At 33.0% G+C, this 18874-nt stretch overlaps 1 protein-coding gene across 1 annotated transcript in view; it reads right to left on the bottom strand.

The window, feature by feature from the left end:
* The window catches only part of LOC126889578 (uncharacterized), a 52915-nt gene extending 41588 nt beyond the window's left edge, over positions 1-11327 (bottom strand). The window contains exons 1-2 of the mRNA XM_050657975.1: positions 11167-11327; positions 257-359 (exon numbers count right to left, since the gene is read on the bottom strand). Coding sequence (XP_050513932.1) covers positions 257-359; positions 11167-11279 — 216 coding nt within the window. The 5' untranslated portion in view covers positions 11280-11327. The remainder of the gene's footprint in view (positions 1-256; positions 360-11166) is intronic.
* Between the last annotated feature and the right edge of the window lie 7547 nt (positions 11328-18874).

Genomic DNA, 18874 nt, shown 5'->3' with positions numbered 1-18874 from the left:
TTTGTTGGTATTGTTGTCATTTTCGAGTCACTTCCTGTGGAGGGTGTCTCTGGAATTCTTGAGGTGTTTTTTGTTTGCTTTCTAAAATATTGACTTAAACTTTGACATAGACAAATACTAGCTACTTCATTTAACGTTAATTAAATAACTTAATTAATAAGTTAGCCTTTAAGAAAATTCAGAGCAGTCCATTTATTCCAGAATCCAAATTTTTGCTGTATTCAATAAAAATGAAGCCACTATTTTCCCTACTCACCTTATTGTAAATTTGATTGACAATACATCCAAATAACATGGCGGCAACAAAAGAATATATACCCATGCATTTCTTTGCTAAAAAGTTTAGTCGGTGTGATAAGCTAAAAATAAAGTTATATAAAAATATATATAATTTCGAATATAATAAATGTAATTATAATAAACTATTGTTACTGGTTTTGCTTCCTTCTAAAGAAATGGTACATACTTCATACATGTTGAACAACGAACCATGGACACGACATAATGTCATAGATTAGTTAAAATTACTTAAAATATTTTAATTGTGTGTGATTGTCCTTTTTGCAAAGTTTCAACTTTTGTTGAGTAAAAGTCCTTTTTGCAAGTGAGTAAATAAAATATACATTAACTCCGAGATTTATATAAAATTGTGTAAGAAATATATTAAATAAATACATAAATATTATACCAGTGAAACACTCTAGTTACAGTGACTTTCTACGGAAAAATCACAACTGTGAGTATTACACATTCATCATAACAAGTACGTTTTATCGGCAGCTCATTGTCGTTTTGTTCTTGTGAAAATAGTATCGTCTCCAAATAATTATTTATACCGAGGTATGAAAATATAAATAAAAATGGATGAAGATTCTGTTGGATTAATTATTCTAATAATAATCAACCAAGTTCATATTAAAATGAAACCTCATTTAAATACCCAGTTAGTAATAAACAAAGCACTACGAAATACAAAAACATGAATGCGACTATCTACAGGCCACCAGCATATTGTGGAAAATCAACTATGCCCACTAACAATATCAGCTATATACTGTCCGCCAAAGCACAGTAACAAAACGGAACAGTTTGAAAATTTCTTTAAAACATTAGGAAATAGATTTATAGCAGGAGGAGATTTTAATTCTAAGCATACTACCTGGGGATCCAGAATTATTACCACAAAAGGCATAGAACTTCTTAAAGCTATAAACGCGACCAATGCAAATTATCTCACCACAAGGGAACCAACTTACTGGCCTACCGACAATGCAAAAATACCTGATCTACTCGACTTCTATATTGTTAAAGGAATTAATCTTTAATTGGCAAAAGTAGAATCTTTTTACGATCTACCCTCTGACCACTCTAGCGTAATCGCGATATGGTATGCACAAATAATAAACAGTACTAAACAACCATCACTATACAGTAACAGAACAGACTGGAGCATTTTCAAGACTAAACTAGATGAAATAATTGACATAAACATCCCATTGAAAACAGACAGTGACATCTACGCAGCAGTAGAAAATCTTCAGAAATCTATACAAGAAGCTGCTTGGTATGCTATCCCTGACTGCTACCAAACAGAATTTAAAGAGCATTGCCCAACTGTAATAAAGGAAATGATTGCTAGAAAGGGAAAAATAAAGGAGGAATTAAATAAAATCACCAAGGGAATTAAACTACAATTGCATAATATCGAAAATAATAAAATACAAGAATATCTTACAGGTTTATTAGCAAACGCAGATAGTGAATATTCCCTTTGGAAGGCCACGAGACAAATCAAACACCCGAAACAACAAATACCACCAATACGGAACCAAGAGGGAAACTGGTGTAGAAATAATAAAAAAAAGCCGAAGCATTATCAAATCACCTCACAAATGTATTCCAGCCACATCCCATAGAAGATGGTGACACAGAGAAAGAAATAAATGACTACCTGAAATCGCCCTACCAGATGGACTTGCCTATACAAAAAATCACCACTAAAGAAGTTAGAAATATTATCCAGCATGAAATCAGTCCAAAAAAGCTCCAGGGTATAACCTGGTCAACGGGAAAGTACTGCAGCAATTGACATGCAAAGGTCTGAAAATGATAACGCAAGTATTTAAGGCAATATTTAGGCTAGGATACTACCCAGAACAATGGAAAGTTGCTCAAATTATTCTCATACCTAAGCCAGGGAAAAATAATCCTCTGGTGACTTCATACAGACCAATAAGCCTGCTACTTGTTCTATCAAAAATCTTGGAAAAACTTCTCCTTAAACAATTATCCCCAGTGGCAGAAGAAAGGAAACTAATTCCCCAACACCAATTTGGATTCAGAAAAATAGAACAGGTACATAGACTGGTAAAACAAATCAGAAGTGATTTAGAAAATAAAAGGTATTGTTCTGCTGCATTCCTGGACATTGGTCAGGCCTTCGACAAAGTATGGCATGCTGGTATGCTCTTTAAACTAAAGAAAAACCTTCCCCATCCTTTTTATCAAATCTTAAAAAGCTATATTTCCAACCGACATTTCCTAGTCAAGCAGGATAATGAATACACAAGCCTAAGACCAATAAAACCCGGAGTACCACAAGGAAGTGTCTTGGGACCGATATTGTACTTGCTCTACACTGCTGACCTACCCACAAGTAACAGATCAACGTGTGCAACTTTTGCTGATGACACTGCTGTACTAGCCTCTCACCATGATCCAAATACAGCATCCGGAATCCTTCAAAAAGACCTTCATAATATACAAAGATGGCTTAAAAAATGGAAGATAAAGGCAAATGAGAGTAAATCCATCCATGTAACCTTCACCATGAAAAGACAAACATGTCCATCTGTAACACTAAATGATACGCAACTCCCACAAACCGATACTGTCAAGTACCTAGGAATCCATCTTGATAGGAGATTAACTTGGCAAAAGCACATTTTTACAAAAAGAAAACAACTAGGAATAAAATTCCGAGAAATGTACTGGATCATCGGTCGTAAATCTCAACTATCTCTTGAAAACAAACTGCTGATATATAAATCTATATTAAAACCAGTGTGGACCTATGGTATCCAACTTTGGGGGACAGCCAGTCAAACTAACCTAGAAATACTGCAGAGATTCCAGAACAAAGTCCTTAGAACAATGCTGAATGCCCCTTGGTACGTGCCAAACTATGTGATAGAGCAAGACCTCAATGTGCCATCTATAAAAACAGTAATAACAGAATATTACAAAAAATATTCCAAGAGATCAGAATCTCATCCAAACGAGTTAGCCAGCAACCTCACTGATGACCACAATGATGTACGACGCCTGAAGAGATTCAAAGTAGTGGACCTAGCAAGAAGATTCGAATAATCTGTGATAACTAAACTTTTAACTTGTTTTAATTTATGTAAAGAGGGTGATCACTGGATCTCCCTCTACAGGTCAAATTTTCAATTTTTGTCAAAGAATTTACCTATTGTTCGTAGTTAAGGACAGATTGTAAATATTACAACAATAAAAAAAACACCAAAAAAAAAACCAAGCCGTTGTTCTATCTGCTCTAAAGTGAGTCAAAATACACGAATATATTATTGCAATAGAAAATTTGATACAACCCAAAAATGTATTAACAACTTAACTCAGATAATCAATGCAACTGGGCCAGACATATTGAAAGCAGAAGTAGAATACGCAATAAGAAACGCTAAAAATGAAAAAGTAAACGGACCTGATGAAATCCCTACAGAACTGCTGAAGCTTTTTAATGATCAATCCGTAACCATAATATTGCATATATTCAATACAATATACAGTACTGGTATAATACCACAAGAATGGTTGCTGTCTACGTTTGTCACCATACCGAAGAAAACTAAGGCAGTGCAATGTTCAGATCATCGAACAATCTCCTTGATGAATCACCTGCTTAAAATATTTCTTAGAGTCATCCACAACCGAATCTATCAAAAACTAGACATCGATATTAACGATACACAGATGGGATTCAGAAAAGGATTAGGTACAAGGGATGCTCTCTTTGCCTTGAACGTTCTAACACAGAGATGCCTAGATGTTAACCAAGAGGTACACGCCTGCTTTATAGACTTTGAAAAGGCCTTTGACAAAGTACGCCACAGTAAACTCAAAGAAATCCTGGAGAGTAAGAACATTGACACCAGAGACATACAAATAATATTAAATCTGTACTGGAATCAGCGAGCTAATATAAAAATAGAAGACAAAACATCGGACGAAATAGAAATACGTAGAGGGGTACGACAGGGTTGTATATTGTCACTGCTCTTGTTTAATATCTACAGCGAACAAATATGCCAAGAAGCTCTCTCATATGCAAACGAAGGGATAATAGTCAATGGAGAAGTTATCAATAACATTCGATATGCTGACGATACTGTGATAATGGCAAGAACAGCGGAAGATCTACAACATCTAGTTGAAAGTATGAATGAGATATGTAAAAACTACGGCATATATATAATAAGGATGAACGTCAAAAAAACCAAATATATGACCTTCAGTAAGAATCCAATAAATGACACTAGTATCACAATAAACGGTACCCAACTTGAAAAAGTAAACGAATACAAATACTTGGGAACCCTTATCAATGAAACAGGTGACCAAAATCACGAGATAAAAAGACGTATTGAAATTGCCAGGTCTACTTTTATAAAAATGAAAAATTATTTTGTAATCGTGATATTAGTATTCATCTACGAACTAGAATGTTAAAATGCTATGTATTCAGTACTTTGCTCTACGGTGTTGAGTCATGGACTCTTAAACAGAGGAATATTAAAAATCTTGAAAGCTTTGAAATGTGGTGCTACCGCCGTATACTAAGAATAAGTTGGGTGGATAAAATTACAAATGAAGAATTAATACGCAGAATAAATAACAAGCCAGAAGTTCTACTGAATATAAAAAAGAGAAAACTTGAATACTTAGGCCACCTGATGAGGGGACAAAAGTACACATTCCTACAAAATATAATGCAAGGAAAAATCCAAGGACGAAGAAATCCAGGCCGTAGAAGAATGTCCTGGATGAGAAATTTGAGAGAGTGGTTTGGCTGTACCACTAACGAATTGTTCAAAACAGCAGTAAATAAAATTAGAATCGCCCTAATGATATCCAATCTCCGATAGGAGAGGCACTCAAAGAAGAAGAAAAATGTATTATTTGTATCCCGCATCTCTAACAACAGAATTTGTATCTATTTTGCAAATACTGAAGTCGTCAATACATTGCTAAAATCACACACATCATTATCCATCAACAATACCGTAGTCAAAATAAGCCGTTAAATTAATCCTGCCACAAGACTGATCATTTGGAATGTTTCTCCCACTATGCTGAATTCAATACTAGAAGATGAGTTAAAAAAATTGGGGCTTCATGCAGTATCTCAAATAACGTTTCTGCGAGTTGGAGTACCGGACATTGCCTATAACCACGTATTAAGTTTCCGTCGTCAAGTTTTTATCACTCATGATGAAAATATAAGTCTACCAGACTTCATTTCAATATCTTTCGACAATACCAACAATCGAATATATTATCTATCCACAGACAATTTAAACTGCTCTAAGTGCATGACAAAAGGTCATCGTGAAATAGATTGTCCTGTTTTACCATGTGAAACAACCATTGAATCTGAACCTAGAATACCACTCTACATTGTATAAAATTAAAAAAGAACAGTTTATCCGAAAAAATAAAAAATAATTATGGGGAGGCAAGCCTTTTTACTTAGTTTGGTCGTACCAACTCAGAAACCTTCCCAGGTTCATATACAACAACTTTGATTAAGGTCATCAATATGATCACATGCATAGTTTGTGAGTCTATAAGGTAGGGATGGGAAAAACATACCGGTTATAACCTAAAACCGGTTTTTTGACTTCGCAACAACCGGTTTTAGCGGTTGGTTTTTGTACCGGTTATAACCGGTTTTTTCTTTTTAAAGTAATAACCGGTGAAAAACAGTACAAGTTGAGTTACTTCTAAAAAAAATAAGGAATAAGAAAAAAATTTTATTTAAATTCATCAATAATTCTTGATTTGTTTAATGTTTATATTCGTTAATGACTCTCGCACTCACCGAAATATGTTTAAGACATGTGATAATACACCAGGGAAATAAGGCAAAAATATACCATGTTCGGGACACTTGAGCAGCCAGGTTTCAAATAGGTTTTTTGGGTACTATATTATACATAATACATTATAAATACACAAATGCCCGTCACAGCTTGGGCGAGAAATTTAGTTATTAACAAATAAGGGTCAAAATGGGAGTTTTTTCGTTTAAATCGCTACAAGTAAAAATAGGGTAATTAAGTGTCTTAACTATTTATTATATAGGGTGTCCCAAAAGTAGTGGAACGGTCGAATATTTCGCGAACTAAACATCGGATCGAAAAACTGAAAAATACTTGTTCAATCATTTTCAAAAATCTATCCAATGACACCAAACACCAACCCCCACTACACCCCCTGGAGGTGGGGTGGGGGGTAACTTTAAAATCTCAAATGGAAACCCCTAGTTTTTCTTGCAGATTTCGATTCGTTACGTAAAAGTAAGCAACTTTTATTCAAGACATTTTTTCGAACTGTGGATAGATGGCGCTATAATTGGGAAAAACGATTTATCCTGATACCATAGGTAAATTATAGAAACGGTCTAATATCTCGAGAAATACACTTCCAAATGAGAAACCAAAAAACAGGTTTTTAATATTTTTCGAAAACCTATCGATAAACACCAAAAATGACCCTCCAACCCACCCCTGGAGACGGGGTGGGGGGTAAATTTACAATCTTAAATAGCAACCCCCACTTTTTATTGCAGATTCGAATTCGTCATGAAAAGTTAAGCAACATTTATTCGAAACATTTTTTAAAATTGCTGATAGATGGCGCTAATAAATCGTATTTTTCCAATTAAAGCGCCATCTATCAACAATTTTAAAAAATGTTTTGAATAAATGTTGCTTAATTTTTCATGACGAATCCGAATCTGTAATAAAAAGTGGGGGTTGCTATTTAAGATTTTAAAGTTAGCACCTCCAGGGGGTGGGTTGGAGGGTCATGTTTAATGTTATTCGATAGGTTTTCGAAAAGTATTAAAAACCTTTTTTTTGGTTTCTCGTTTGGAAGTGTATTTCTCGAGATATTAGACCGTTTCTATAATTTCCCTATGGTATCAGCATAAACCGTTTTTCTCAATTATAGCGCCATCTATCCACAGTTCGAAAAAATGTCTTGAATAAAAGTTGCTTACTTTTACGTAACGAATCCAAATCTGCAAGAAAAACTAGGGGTTTCCATTTGAGATTTTAAAGTTAACCTCCACCCCACCTCCAGGGGCTGTAGTGGGGGTTGGTGTTTGGTGTCATTGGATAGATTTTTGAAAATAATTGAAAACGTATTTTTCAGTTTTTCGATCCGATGTTTAGTTCGCGAAATATTCGACCGTTCCACTACTTTTGGGACACCCTGTATAAAATAAGCCACAATATTATTAAAAAATGATTTTTATTAACGTTTCGACGCCCAAATCGGGTGCCGTTGTAGAAATGCCACAAGAAAATAGCTTCAGAACAACATAAATGTCTTATTTATAATATTTTTCTTTTAGCAGATGAGCCAAGGTTTAAAATAGCGCTTTTTGAATTTTGGTCCGATCATTTGTTGCTTCGGATATTGCAAAATAAAACTAAAATTTTGAAAATAAAAAATTTGCTATAACTTTTGTTAAAATGAATTTAAGACTTTCATATTGCAAGAAAAGTTGAGTCAAGCAGTCCACACAATGTACAAAAAATTTTAAGACGATTCATTAATTAGTTTAAATTTTATTCAATTTGTTTATCGTAAAGAGCTTTTTTTTCGCAATGTTATTGTTCAGAAAATAATAATGATATAGCAATTCTGTGAAAACAATATGAAAGAACAATAGTTTTTTCAAAGCATTTAAAAAATCATTAAAAAGTCATTTTTATCACTCAGAAAATATTTTAATAAAATAGAGTCATTTTTGGCTTATAAACAATTTGAATAACTTTGTTAATATTGACTGTAGGCTAAAACGACACTGGGATTTGAAAAACTAGTATTTTTATACGAATTTTCAAAGAAAAACTTTTCTCCTAGGTTAATTACGGTCAAAGTTAGCCACTTTTTTTATTTAATTGATGGCTACTTTGTTTATAACAATTAAGCAACCTAGCTTAAGCTATTTTGAAGTTGAAGATATATACTTTATTTGTAAAAGTTTGAGTAAACTTTGAACCTCAACAGAGTGGTTAATAAAGTTTCAAAAATGGCGTCCGAACGGAATTAATTCGTGGTCGGTGGAGGGGAATTAATAAAATCCGTGCACTCAAAAACTGAAATTGATTCTGCAAACATATGCTGCGATTAATATCGCCGGAGCTTGTTGATGGATTTTGATCATATTTTTTTTAATTTGTATGTACTCGTAGTCTTATAGAGTACGTTATGTACCCACATCCCCACCTAACATTACAAAATGTTAGGGGGAACTCCCCTTATCACTCAGGGATATGAAAAATAGATTACGACCGATTCTAAGACCTACCGAATATACATATATAATTTCATAAAAATCGGTCAAGCGGTCTCGGAGGAGTATGGAAACTAACACTGTGACAGGAGAATTTTATAGATGTAAATATATACATGACTATTAACAAATAGTGGTTGGTGATAAAAGAGTGAAAATTAAGGGTTGAATGTATTTTTTAATTCTACATCATATAAAATTAAGGTAAATAATTTTGTCCAAAAAAATAAAAAAAAATGTCAGGGGAGCAGCCCCCTTATAACTTATGGGTATAAAAAATAGGTTAAAACCTCTTCTCCGTCCTATAAGTGTAAAATTTCATAAAAATCGGCCAAGCCGTTTCGGAGTAGTATGGTAACTAACACTGTTACAGGAGAATTTGATGTATATAGAAGTAACAGCGAATTAAATAATAAAAGTGGATAACTTTGAGCCTAATTAACCTAGGCAAAAAGTTTTTTCTGAAAATTCGTGTAAAAATACCAGCTTTTGAAATCCTAAAGTAGATTTACTCTATAGTCAATATTAACAAAGCTATTCAAATTATTTATAAGCCAAAAATGACTCTATTTTGCTAAACTTTTTTCGGAGTGATAAAAACGACTTTTTAATGATTTTTTTCAACACTTTGAAAACATAACTATTCTTCTTGCATGTGGTTTCCACAGAATTGCTATGTCATTATTATTTTCTGAACAATAACATTGCGATAAACAAATTGAATAAAATTTAAAATAATTGACGAATCGTCTTAAAAACTTTTGTGCATTATATGGAATGTTTGACTCAACTTTTCGTGCAATATCAAAGTCTGAAGGCCATTTTTGCAAAAGTTATAGCACATTTTTTATTTTTGAAATTTTAGTTTTATATTGCAATTTCCGAAGCAAAAAATGATAGGACGAAAATTCAAAAAGTGCCATTTTAAATCTTGGCTGATCTACTAAAACACGAATAGTCTAAATAATATATATAATTACCCTATTTGTACCTGTAGCGATTTAAACGAAAAAACTGCCATTTTTGACCCTTATTTGTTAATAACTAAGTTTCTCGTCCGAACTGTGACGGGCATTTTTGTATTTATAATGTATTAGGTATATAGTACCCAAAAAATCTATTTGCAACCTGGCTGCTCAAGTGTCCCGACAAAAACCTTATTTCTCTGGACTATAAGCTGAATTGGCTATCTCGATGAACTTATGAATGACTTGAAAAAAATGAAAAAAATAAAATTGTTTTGTGTCTGTTGTGTAAAAAGGATTTTTTTCGGAAATACATACAACAAATTTGCAATATCATTTAGGACAGTAGTATATCCAGTTCAGAATTTTAAGAATGATTTTATAAGTTTTACTATTTTTGATTGGGCCCGAAATTTTCATTGCGTTAGTTTATTATAAAGATTGTAACAGAGAGGTAGGTCATAAATTAAATCACATGTTCTGGAACCAAAAATAGATCGATTGAACCTAACTTAACTTAGTACAAATTTGTACTTAAAAAAAGTTACAGCCCTTTGGATTTACCAAATGAAAATTGATTTTTTTAATATAAAGAAAACTGTAGGGATTTTATAATGAAAATGGACATGTGGACTATCACAAACTACATACCTAAAGTGCAATATAAATGTAACGGTCTAGCACTAAACTAACCTATTGGGTATTTATTGAATATGTTATTCATTGAATATGGTATTTATTGAATATGTTATTCAAAAAACCTAAAACCGGTTTTTGTAATAACCGGTTTTTTTGGCCGGTTATAACCGCCAGGTTAAACCGTAAGTAAAAAAAAACGGTATAACCGAAAACCGGTGTTTTGTCAAAAACCGCCATCCCTACTATAAGGTACATACATACAAACATTCATTTTTATTTATATAGATAGATATATTATTCAGAAGTTAGGTATAATGTCACTACCTTTACTCTATATATATGAGACGCTGATTGAAACTCATTCCAACAAAAGTAAGTTTAACATAAACTCCAACTTCCATGATCACCATACAAGATCGAGAGATGCTAATAGAGCACAACGTTTTAGGTTGACAAAAAGTATAAAAAACTCGACTGATGTTAGTTTGTACAATTTTTTGCCAGAAGAAGTAAAAAGTCTTCATTACAGTCGTTTAAAAATAAGATAAAGTCACACTTTTTAAAACATTGTTTTTACACAAAGACAGATTACTTAGGTACCGCTTATAATATGTACTAGTTTGGTCAGGGTTTTTTTGCCGATTATGACGATATTTCAAGTTTTTAAGTTTATTTCATGTCTTTACGTTTTTACATAGTGTGTTAAATTGTTTAAATTTGTTAGTACCTGTTTGTATATATCTTCATTATAATTTATAATATTTATCTTTTAAATTTTGTCAAAATTTTGTAATGTACGTACTCTTTTGACTTGTCAAAAACAAAAGAAATTTTGTATATTTGATTAAATCAATTCTATTCTATTCTATTCTATTATATAATTAAGACAGATACAAAACATCGACATAAAGAAATTCAATTCAGAACATATTTTATTATGTACCTACCTACCTTATGACATGAAGATGATATAATAGCCATAAATTAATGCGTATTCTTCGATCCTTTATCTGATCTATACGAATAATATCTGCGAAGCTTTCTTTTAAAACTTTAGTATGCATTGTGATTACTTCTGTTACTTCCCATATTAATAAAGTAATAACACCAGCTTGAACAGTAAATAACGACAGAAAAGTTAGATAAGGAAGAAGATAAAATTAAAATGACTAAAAATTGTATGTGTTTACGCCCTAATATAAAGTTACATCAGTATTAGACCGGCAGTATCGTCGCCCCCGCTAGCGAAATTATTCCGATTCGATTTTTATTGCACAAACTCACTCAAAAAGAGGTCCTGGGCCTAGATTCCGTGCACTGTAGATATCTACAGTCGCTTTCTGTCGATGGCAATTGTCATGAAAATATTTGAATTTTTAGTTTTAATTCAAATATTTTCTTGTTTTACTAAGTGTCACTTCAGCATCAATTAGAGTATAACCTAGCAAAACTAGAAAATAATTCAATTAAAGCTAAAAATTCAAATATTTTCATGACAATTGACATCGATAGAAGGCGACTGTAGATATCTACAGTGCACGGAATCCAGGCCCTGATAACATATCCACAGGTGCCCGCCGGTGCCGTGGTCGAAAAATTGTTTAAAAAATTTTTTTAAACAAATTCACAAAAATATTTTATTCATTTCGAACAATATTTTTTTTAGTTAATTAGGGTTGTTTTGAGCAAAAAAGTGTCGTGTCATTTTTCTCTAAAATTGATTGTTATCGTGTTAAATGCGAATAAAAATTTGAAAAATTCGAAAATGGCCATTTTCAAGGCTTAATAACTCGATTAAAAATTATTATTATGAAATTCAAAAAGTGATCAAATCAAGTTTCAAACTTCTTCTTTAAGGTTCTGAAGAGATTTTTGTCATTATTTTATTACAAAGCTGTTATTTTTAATTATTAACCATTAGCTCTATAGTCCAGGATGTATCGTCGCCCCCATTAGTGAAATTATTCCGATTCGATTTTTTTGCACAAACTTACTCAAAAAGAGGTCCTTATAACATATTCACAAAATGTCAGGCGGTGCTGTGGTTTAAACAATCTTTGTAAACACATTCACAAAAATAATTTTTCCACTTCGAACAAGTTTTTTTTAGATAACTTGGAACATTCTGAGCAAAAAGGTCTCGTGTCATTTTTCTCTAAATTTGATCGTTGTCGAGTTATATGGCCATTTTCGCATTTTTCAAATTTTAAATTGCGCATAACTCGACAACACCGCCTGGCATTTTGTGAATATGTTATAAGGACCTCTTTTTGAGTAAGTTTGTGCAAAAAAATCGAATCGGAATAATTTCACTAATGGGGGCGACGATACATCCTGGACTATAGAGCTAATGGTTAATAATTAAAAATAACAGCTTTGTAATAAAATAATGACAAAAATCTCTTCAGGACCTTGAAGAAGGGGTGCATTTTCGCATTTTTCAAATTTTTAATCGCATATAACTCGATAACAATCAATTTAAGAAATAAATGACAAGAAACCTTTTCTGCTCAGAATGACACAAAATATCTAAAAAAATTACTCGAAATGAAAAAATTATTTTTGTGAATTTGCTTAAAATAAATTGTTTAAACAATTTTTCGACCACGGCACCGCCCGGCACCTTGTGGATATGTTATAAGGACCTCTTTTTGAGTAAGTTTGTGCAAAAAAATCGAATCGGAATAATTTCGCTAGCGAGGGCGACGATACTGCCCGGTTTATATACCGGGTGTCCACTTATATTTTCCCCCATTTTAACTGCCTATAACTTCTAAACGGCTCAAGATAGAAATATGCGGTTTTCGCTGAAATGTTTTATTTTAGCAAAAGCTTTGTCTGAATGGATTAAATTTTTTATATCGCTTTCAAATTCGAAAAAGAAATGGCGGATTTTTGAAAAAAAAACGTTGTTGATTTTTTTTAATGGAACACCCACTATATTTTTTTGTAAATTGAAATAAAGGTCATTCACCTATCCAGCGATATAAAGTTTTTCAAAATCGGTTGTCAACTCACTGAGTAATTAATTTTTAAAATGAGAGGTGCAACGTGGATATCACATACCTAAATAACATGACTAATATAAGCAAATTGATTATGTTATGTGATTTCCACATTGCATCTCTCATTTTAAAAATTAATTGCTCAGTCATTTGACAACCCATTTTAAAAATTTTTATATCGCTGGATAGGTAAATGACCATTTTTTCAAGTTACAAAAAAGTATACTGGGTGTTTTAATAACAAAAGTCAACAACGGTTTTTTTTTTCAAAAATCCGCAATTTTTTATTTAAAAGCGTTATAAAAAGTGGTTATTTACCTAAAAACTTGAAAAAACGTTTATTTACCTCTCCAGCGATATAAAAAATTTTAAAATCGGTTGTCAAATGACTGAGAAATTAATTTTTAAAATGAGAGATGCAATGTGGAAATCACATAAATTGATAATATGTTATGTGATATTCATGTTACACCTCTCATTTTAAAAATTAATTACTCAGTGATTTGACAACCGATTTTGAAAAAATTTATATTGCTGGATAGGTGAAGGACCTTTCTTTCAATTTACAAAAAAATATACTGGGTGTTCCTTTAAAAAAAATCAACAAAGTTGTTTTAAAAAATCCGCCATTTTTGTTTTTGTATTTGAAAGCGATATAAAAAGTTCAATCCATTCAGACAAAACTTTTACTAAAATAAAACATTTCAGCGAAAACCGCATATTTCTATCTTGAGCCGTTTAGAAGTTATAGGCAGTTAAAATGGGGGAAAATATAAGTGGACACCCGGTATAATACACTCGCACCCGCTTATTGGAATATCGGTTATAGGAATATCCCGGTTTAAAGAATAGAAATTTGAGGTCCCGAAACGTTTCTACTTGCCACCAATGATCGGTTATTAGAATATTCCGGTTATAGGAATACTTTTGCTTGACACGAAGGCTATTTTAATAAGCGGATTTGACTGTATATATATTTTCGCATATCTGGCTAATTTCTCAATATTTTTCCTTGATTTGTTTTTGAATTATCTATAAATTGTACTGAATATGCTTATTTAATTTAAAAATAAAATAATTCTATCATACTTTAAAAAAAAATTCACAAAAATGTGCTTGAAATGTTGATTTTAAACCCTACGCCCCCGCCCTAACCCATGCGAGTAATATTTGTCTATGTATGAAATTTAATAAAAAAAAAAAATGTTTTCATCAGGAAAGCAGATGGGTGAAGGTCTACCTAGATTCAGATCTCGTACTATCAGGTGCGCTCGCTGAAAGATGAATAAGTTTAATAGAAAAAAGAGAGATCTTTGATCGATAATACTGCCGTCTTAGGCCGATGCCACATTATGCGTTTTGACCGGATGCGTTTCCGACGCATCCGGTGAAAACGCATAGTGTGACAGATCGGTCCGGTTGCGTTGGAAGCGGATGCGTTTTGAGTCATCGGTACGCGCTTACTACCTGCACCAGACTAAACGCATAGTGTGACAGGTCGGTCCGGTTGCGTTGGAAACGGATGCGTTTTCACCGCATCCATTCAAAACGCATAATGTGACATCGGCCTTAGTTGAATAGGGCGTACCTGCAGAATGTTAGTTTCGAGAAAATAAGGAATTTCTGTTTTTGATGACGCCGTCGTCTTATCTTATGATACAAATAGAGTTTTATTAGGAATTATTTTACGTTATATTCTAATTATTGAACAATTATAAGATGCGAGTGAAATTAACTGTAAACATGACTTGTTAGTTACGCCCTATTTACCCAATAATTTAGAACAAATATGTTAAATTAAAAAGTCGTAAATGAAACACTTCATTTTTTTATGAAAGTGATTTATTAATTGATAAAAGGTTCATAACTTATTCATCATTAGGTATTGGTAATTCGGCTCCAGCAACTTCTGGTAAATTTTTCCAAAAAACCAATCTGCTTTCCGGGGCCATCTCGCTGAGCTTACTGATTACTGAATTCCTTTTTTTTAGGAAAGCCTCTGCATTGTTTATGCGAATTAGGTTTGTATATTTCTAAAAAGACAACCTACTTAATATGTTTATACTTATGTATTTTGATAGTGAAGCGAGCTTGAAAATCCATGCGATAGGAATCCATATTTTGAACGTACTGAGTCTTTGATCTAAGTTACCGAAAAGTATATGTTTGGCAGCAACTAAGTGGGACCTTAAATTTGGCCCCATATGGGATAAAATTTAAGGTCTAACTTAGATGCTACTAGACTCATATTATCTGGTCAATGTAAGTATTAAGTGGTTTATTATCATTATATTATTAGATGAATTTTCAGGCTCACCTAGAGTTCTAATATACATATACATACACCTACCTTGTTTATTTGCCTTTGCAATAAGAAAATTCAATTTAGTTCCTTCAAGTTCATTAAAAGAGCTTTTGTATATTAAATTATTTTCATGTCTTTTGAAAATAACATGGACCATACTTCTCAAATATGGACTCATATATTGGGATGTATGATCAACCCATTTGTGGAAGTCTCCAATGTTCATCTCTAGAACATTAACGTGACTACTAGACTCTTTGAGGGCATCTCTGAAGTCCCGAAAGTCATAAACTTTGCTTTTCTTCTTTAAGGCAGCCTCTACTTGATGGTGAAAACTGTCCCCGCCCATAAAGGTATGACCTCTCTCAAAATATTTAAGTTCTAGAAAATCTAAAGCTGTTTCAGAAGAATTTACCAAATAAACAAAAAAACAATAGAGGGTCCAATTTTTATTCTAGGCAGAACAATTGTCTAACCAGAGCGTAACATGTTGCACATCCCTAATTGACATAAAGTATACAAAAAAAGTACTTATTATATTCTCCTTTGACCGACCCATGATACGTAAAATAACTTCCTAATAAAACTCTATTTGTATCGTAACATAAGACGACGGCGTCATCAAAAACAGAAATTTCTTATTTTCTCGAAACTAACATTCTGCAGATACGCCCTATTCAGCTAAGACGGCAGTACATATAACTTAAAAGTCAATTTACTAAAAATGTTTACCAAAAACCGTCTTAAAAGACTTATCGTAATCCAGATTCAACGTGGAAAAACCAGTAAATATTTTAGGTTAGAATCGTAAATTCCCACGCTTGCGCATTACGAGTAAGCGCGCGAGTGTGACTGTCAGATACGCCCTGATCGACTAATAGTAGTAGATACGGCCAATTTAACTAAAAATAAGTGTTATTTTGTAGATACGGCTATTTTTTTTAGGTATATACAGGCTTGTTAATCACAGTTACGGCTTTTGCCGTTAATATAAAGATGCAACTATTTATAAAGTTTTAGATCCACGTAGTAGCTCAAAATCACTAAAATTGCAGATACGCCCTACTCAACTAAGACGGCAGAATACTTAAGGATTGCTCACATTAAAGCTTCTAAAAAAAAAGCTTACGAAAATGACAATGAAAGGATCGACTGCAGCAATAATTGCAGATAACGGAATTACCAAAAATATAGAAATAGCAAAAGGAGTACGACATGGCCACTCTCTATCAACGTCACTATTTTTAATGTAGGAAGGTATTTGTAATATAGAAGGAACAATAAGAGCTACAGAAGTAAAAAGTGCGATTATAACATCGACGTCGCAACTTGTGGCGTATGCTGACGACAGCATTAATTAGCGGAAACCTAAACAGTTTAAAGGAAGAATTTACGAAGCAAATTCTTCTTACGATGCTTCTTTATGCAAAGAAGCATCCAAAAATAGTTTAGAAATAAATCAAAACAAAACAGAATACCTAACTTGATCAAGAAAAAACACAGTTAGCGCCGGACTCCACTTGCGATTTTCTAGTCGCGCGATTGTTTTGTCGCGAAGATTGAACACATTGTTTCAAATAGAAGTCAATCCATTTGCGACTAAATAATCGTGGATTGACTTGTATTTGAACCAATGTATCCAATCTCCGCGACAAAACAATCGCGCGACTAGAAAATCGCAAGTGGAGTCCGGCGCTTAATGTGACAACCTTAAATATTGGTGAATATGAATTTGAAAATGTAGAACTCTTCAAATATCTTAGAGTTTTTGTTAATAGAACTAATGATAGAAGCATCGTAATTAGTGAAAGAATCCAGGCAGGAAACAGAACCTACTGGAAATACAGTAACTTCCTCAAAGATAAGGAGCTTACTCAGAATACAAAACTGAAAATTTACAAAGCAGCAATTAGACCAATAATCACATATGGTGCTCAAGTAATGTGTCTAACACAGAAAGAGGAAGAAAGATTGAGGATCCTAGAAAGGAAAATAATTCGGAGAATAGCAGGACTACTAAACTTAAGTAATATGTAATGAATTTAAAAAACTTATGAACCACGGAGTAAGAGAACTTCTGAAAGGAGAAGACATCGTCAGATTTATCAAGGCACAGAGACTCAGATGGATGGGACAAATAGAAAGGAGGAATCCAGAAGCCGTTCATCTTCATCAGTAGCTTGAAAACCCTTTTTGGGTCCTGGCTTGTTCTAGGATTTTCCACCATTCTGTTCTGTTCCATGCTTTGTTCTTCCAGTGGGTATAGAATAGAATAGAAATATGCTTTATTGTCATGAAAAATTGTACAATTTTATCGACAAAGCTTATAAAAAGTCAAGACAACAAAACAATAACAATCCAATTTACTAAAATTACATAAATCGTCAATATATTTACAATAATAACAATAATAATGAAGTTAAACAGAAGTAGTCAATTGCAAAATTTAAGTAAATTGCAAATGCATAGTCTACCTAGTAATTAATAAGTTTAAAAGTTAATCTCAAGTGTTTTCAGATCTTGTTCCACTTGTTCCATGTATCTAAGTTTGGGTCTTCCCTTTGACCTTCTCCCTACTGGTGTTTGCTTCATTATATGTTTTGGTGTTTCGGTCTCCAACATTCGTTCAACATGGCCCATCCAGCGCAAACGTCCGATCTTTTTGGATGTTATGACGTCGGGTTCGTTGTATGCTGCGTATAGTTCAAAATTATATCTTCTCCGCCATACGTCATTTTCTTTCACCCCCTTATATATGTGTCAAAGGATTTTTCGTTCAAACGTACCTAATATGTTCTCATCGCTTCTCCACAGTGTCCATGTCTCTGATCCATATATAAGGACCGGTTTTATCAGGGTTTTGTATATTTTGCATTTGGTTTTTCTCGTGATGTTGTTAGATCTTAGATGTTTAATGAGTCCATTATATGTTTTATTAGCAATATGTATTCTTCTCTTAACTTCTTCGCTGACATTGTGATCTGCGGTAACTAGTGAACCTAGATATGTAAAAAAAGAATGCGTGTGTACTTTGTACGCACGTAAGAAGTTATACTTCTATTATATGATTTCTTAAAAATAAATATGCTTTAAACAGTTTGTTTTAATTTTTTTTAAACACCAAACTAAAGTTGTGCTTACTGCTTTCAAAAAAATAAAAACAAAGTATAGGATTGCACCGGATTCGAACTCTCGATCTCTGGCCGAATGCTATACCAAATACGCTACGAGGACTGTGTCTGTATCGTTTCGGACGTACCTAATGGCAATTCACGGTAACAAACAGACAAGGTATATAATAAATATACAATAAAATGTTTTAATAATACTCATCTTACTCCGGAGGAAG

Source organism: Diabrotica virgifera, chromosome 8 (assembly GCF_917563875.1).
Source record: "Diabrotica virgifera virgifera chromosome 8, PGI_DIABVI_V3a".
Lineage (NCBI taxonomy): Eukaryota > Metazoa > Arthropoda > Insecta > Coleoptera > Chrysomelidae > Diabrotica > Diabrotica virgifera.
The sequence above is the reverse complement of the archived record's forward strand: the minus strand, read 5'-3'. Positions and strand labels throughout refer to the sequence as shown.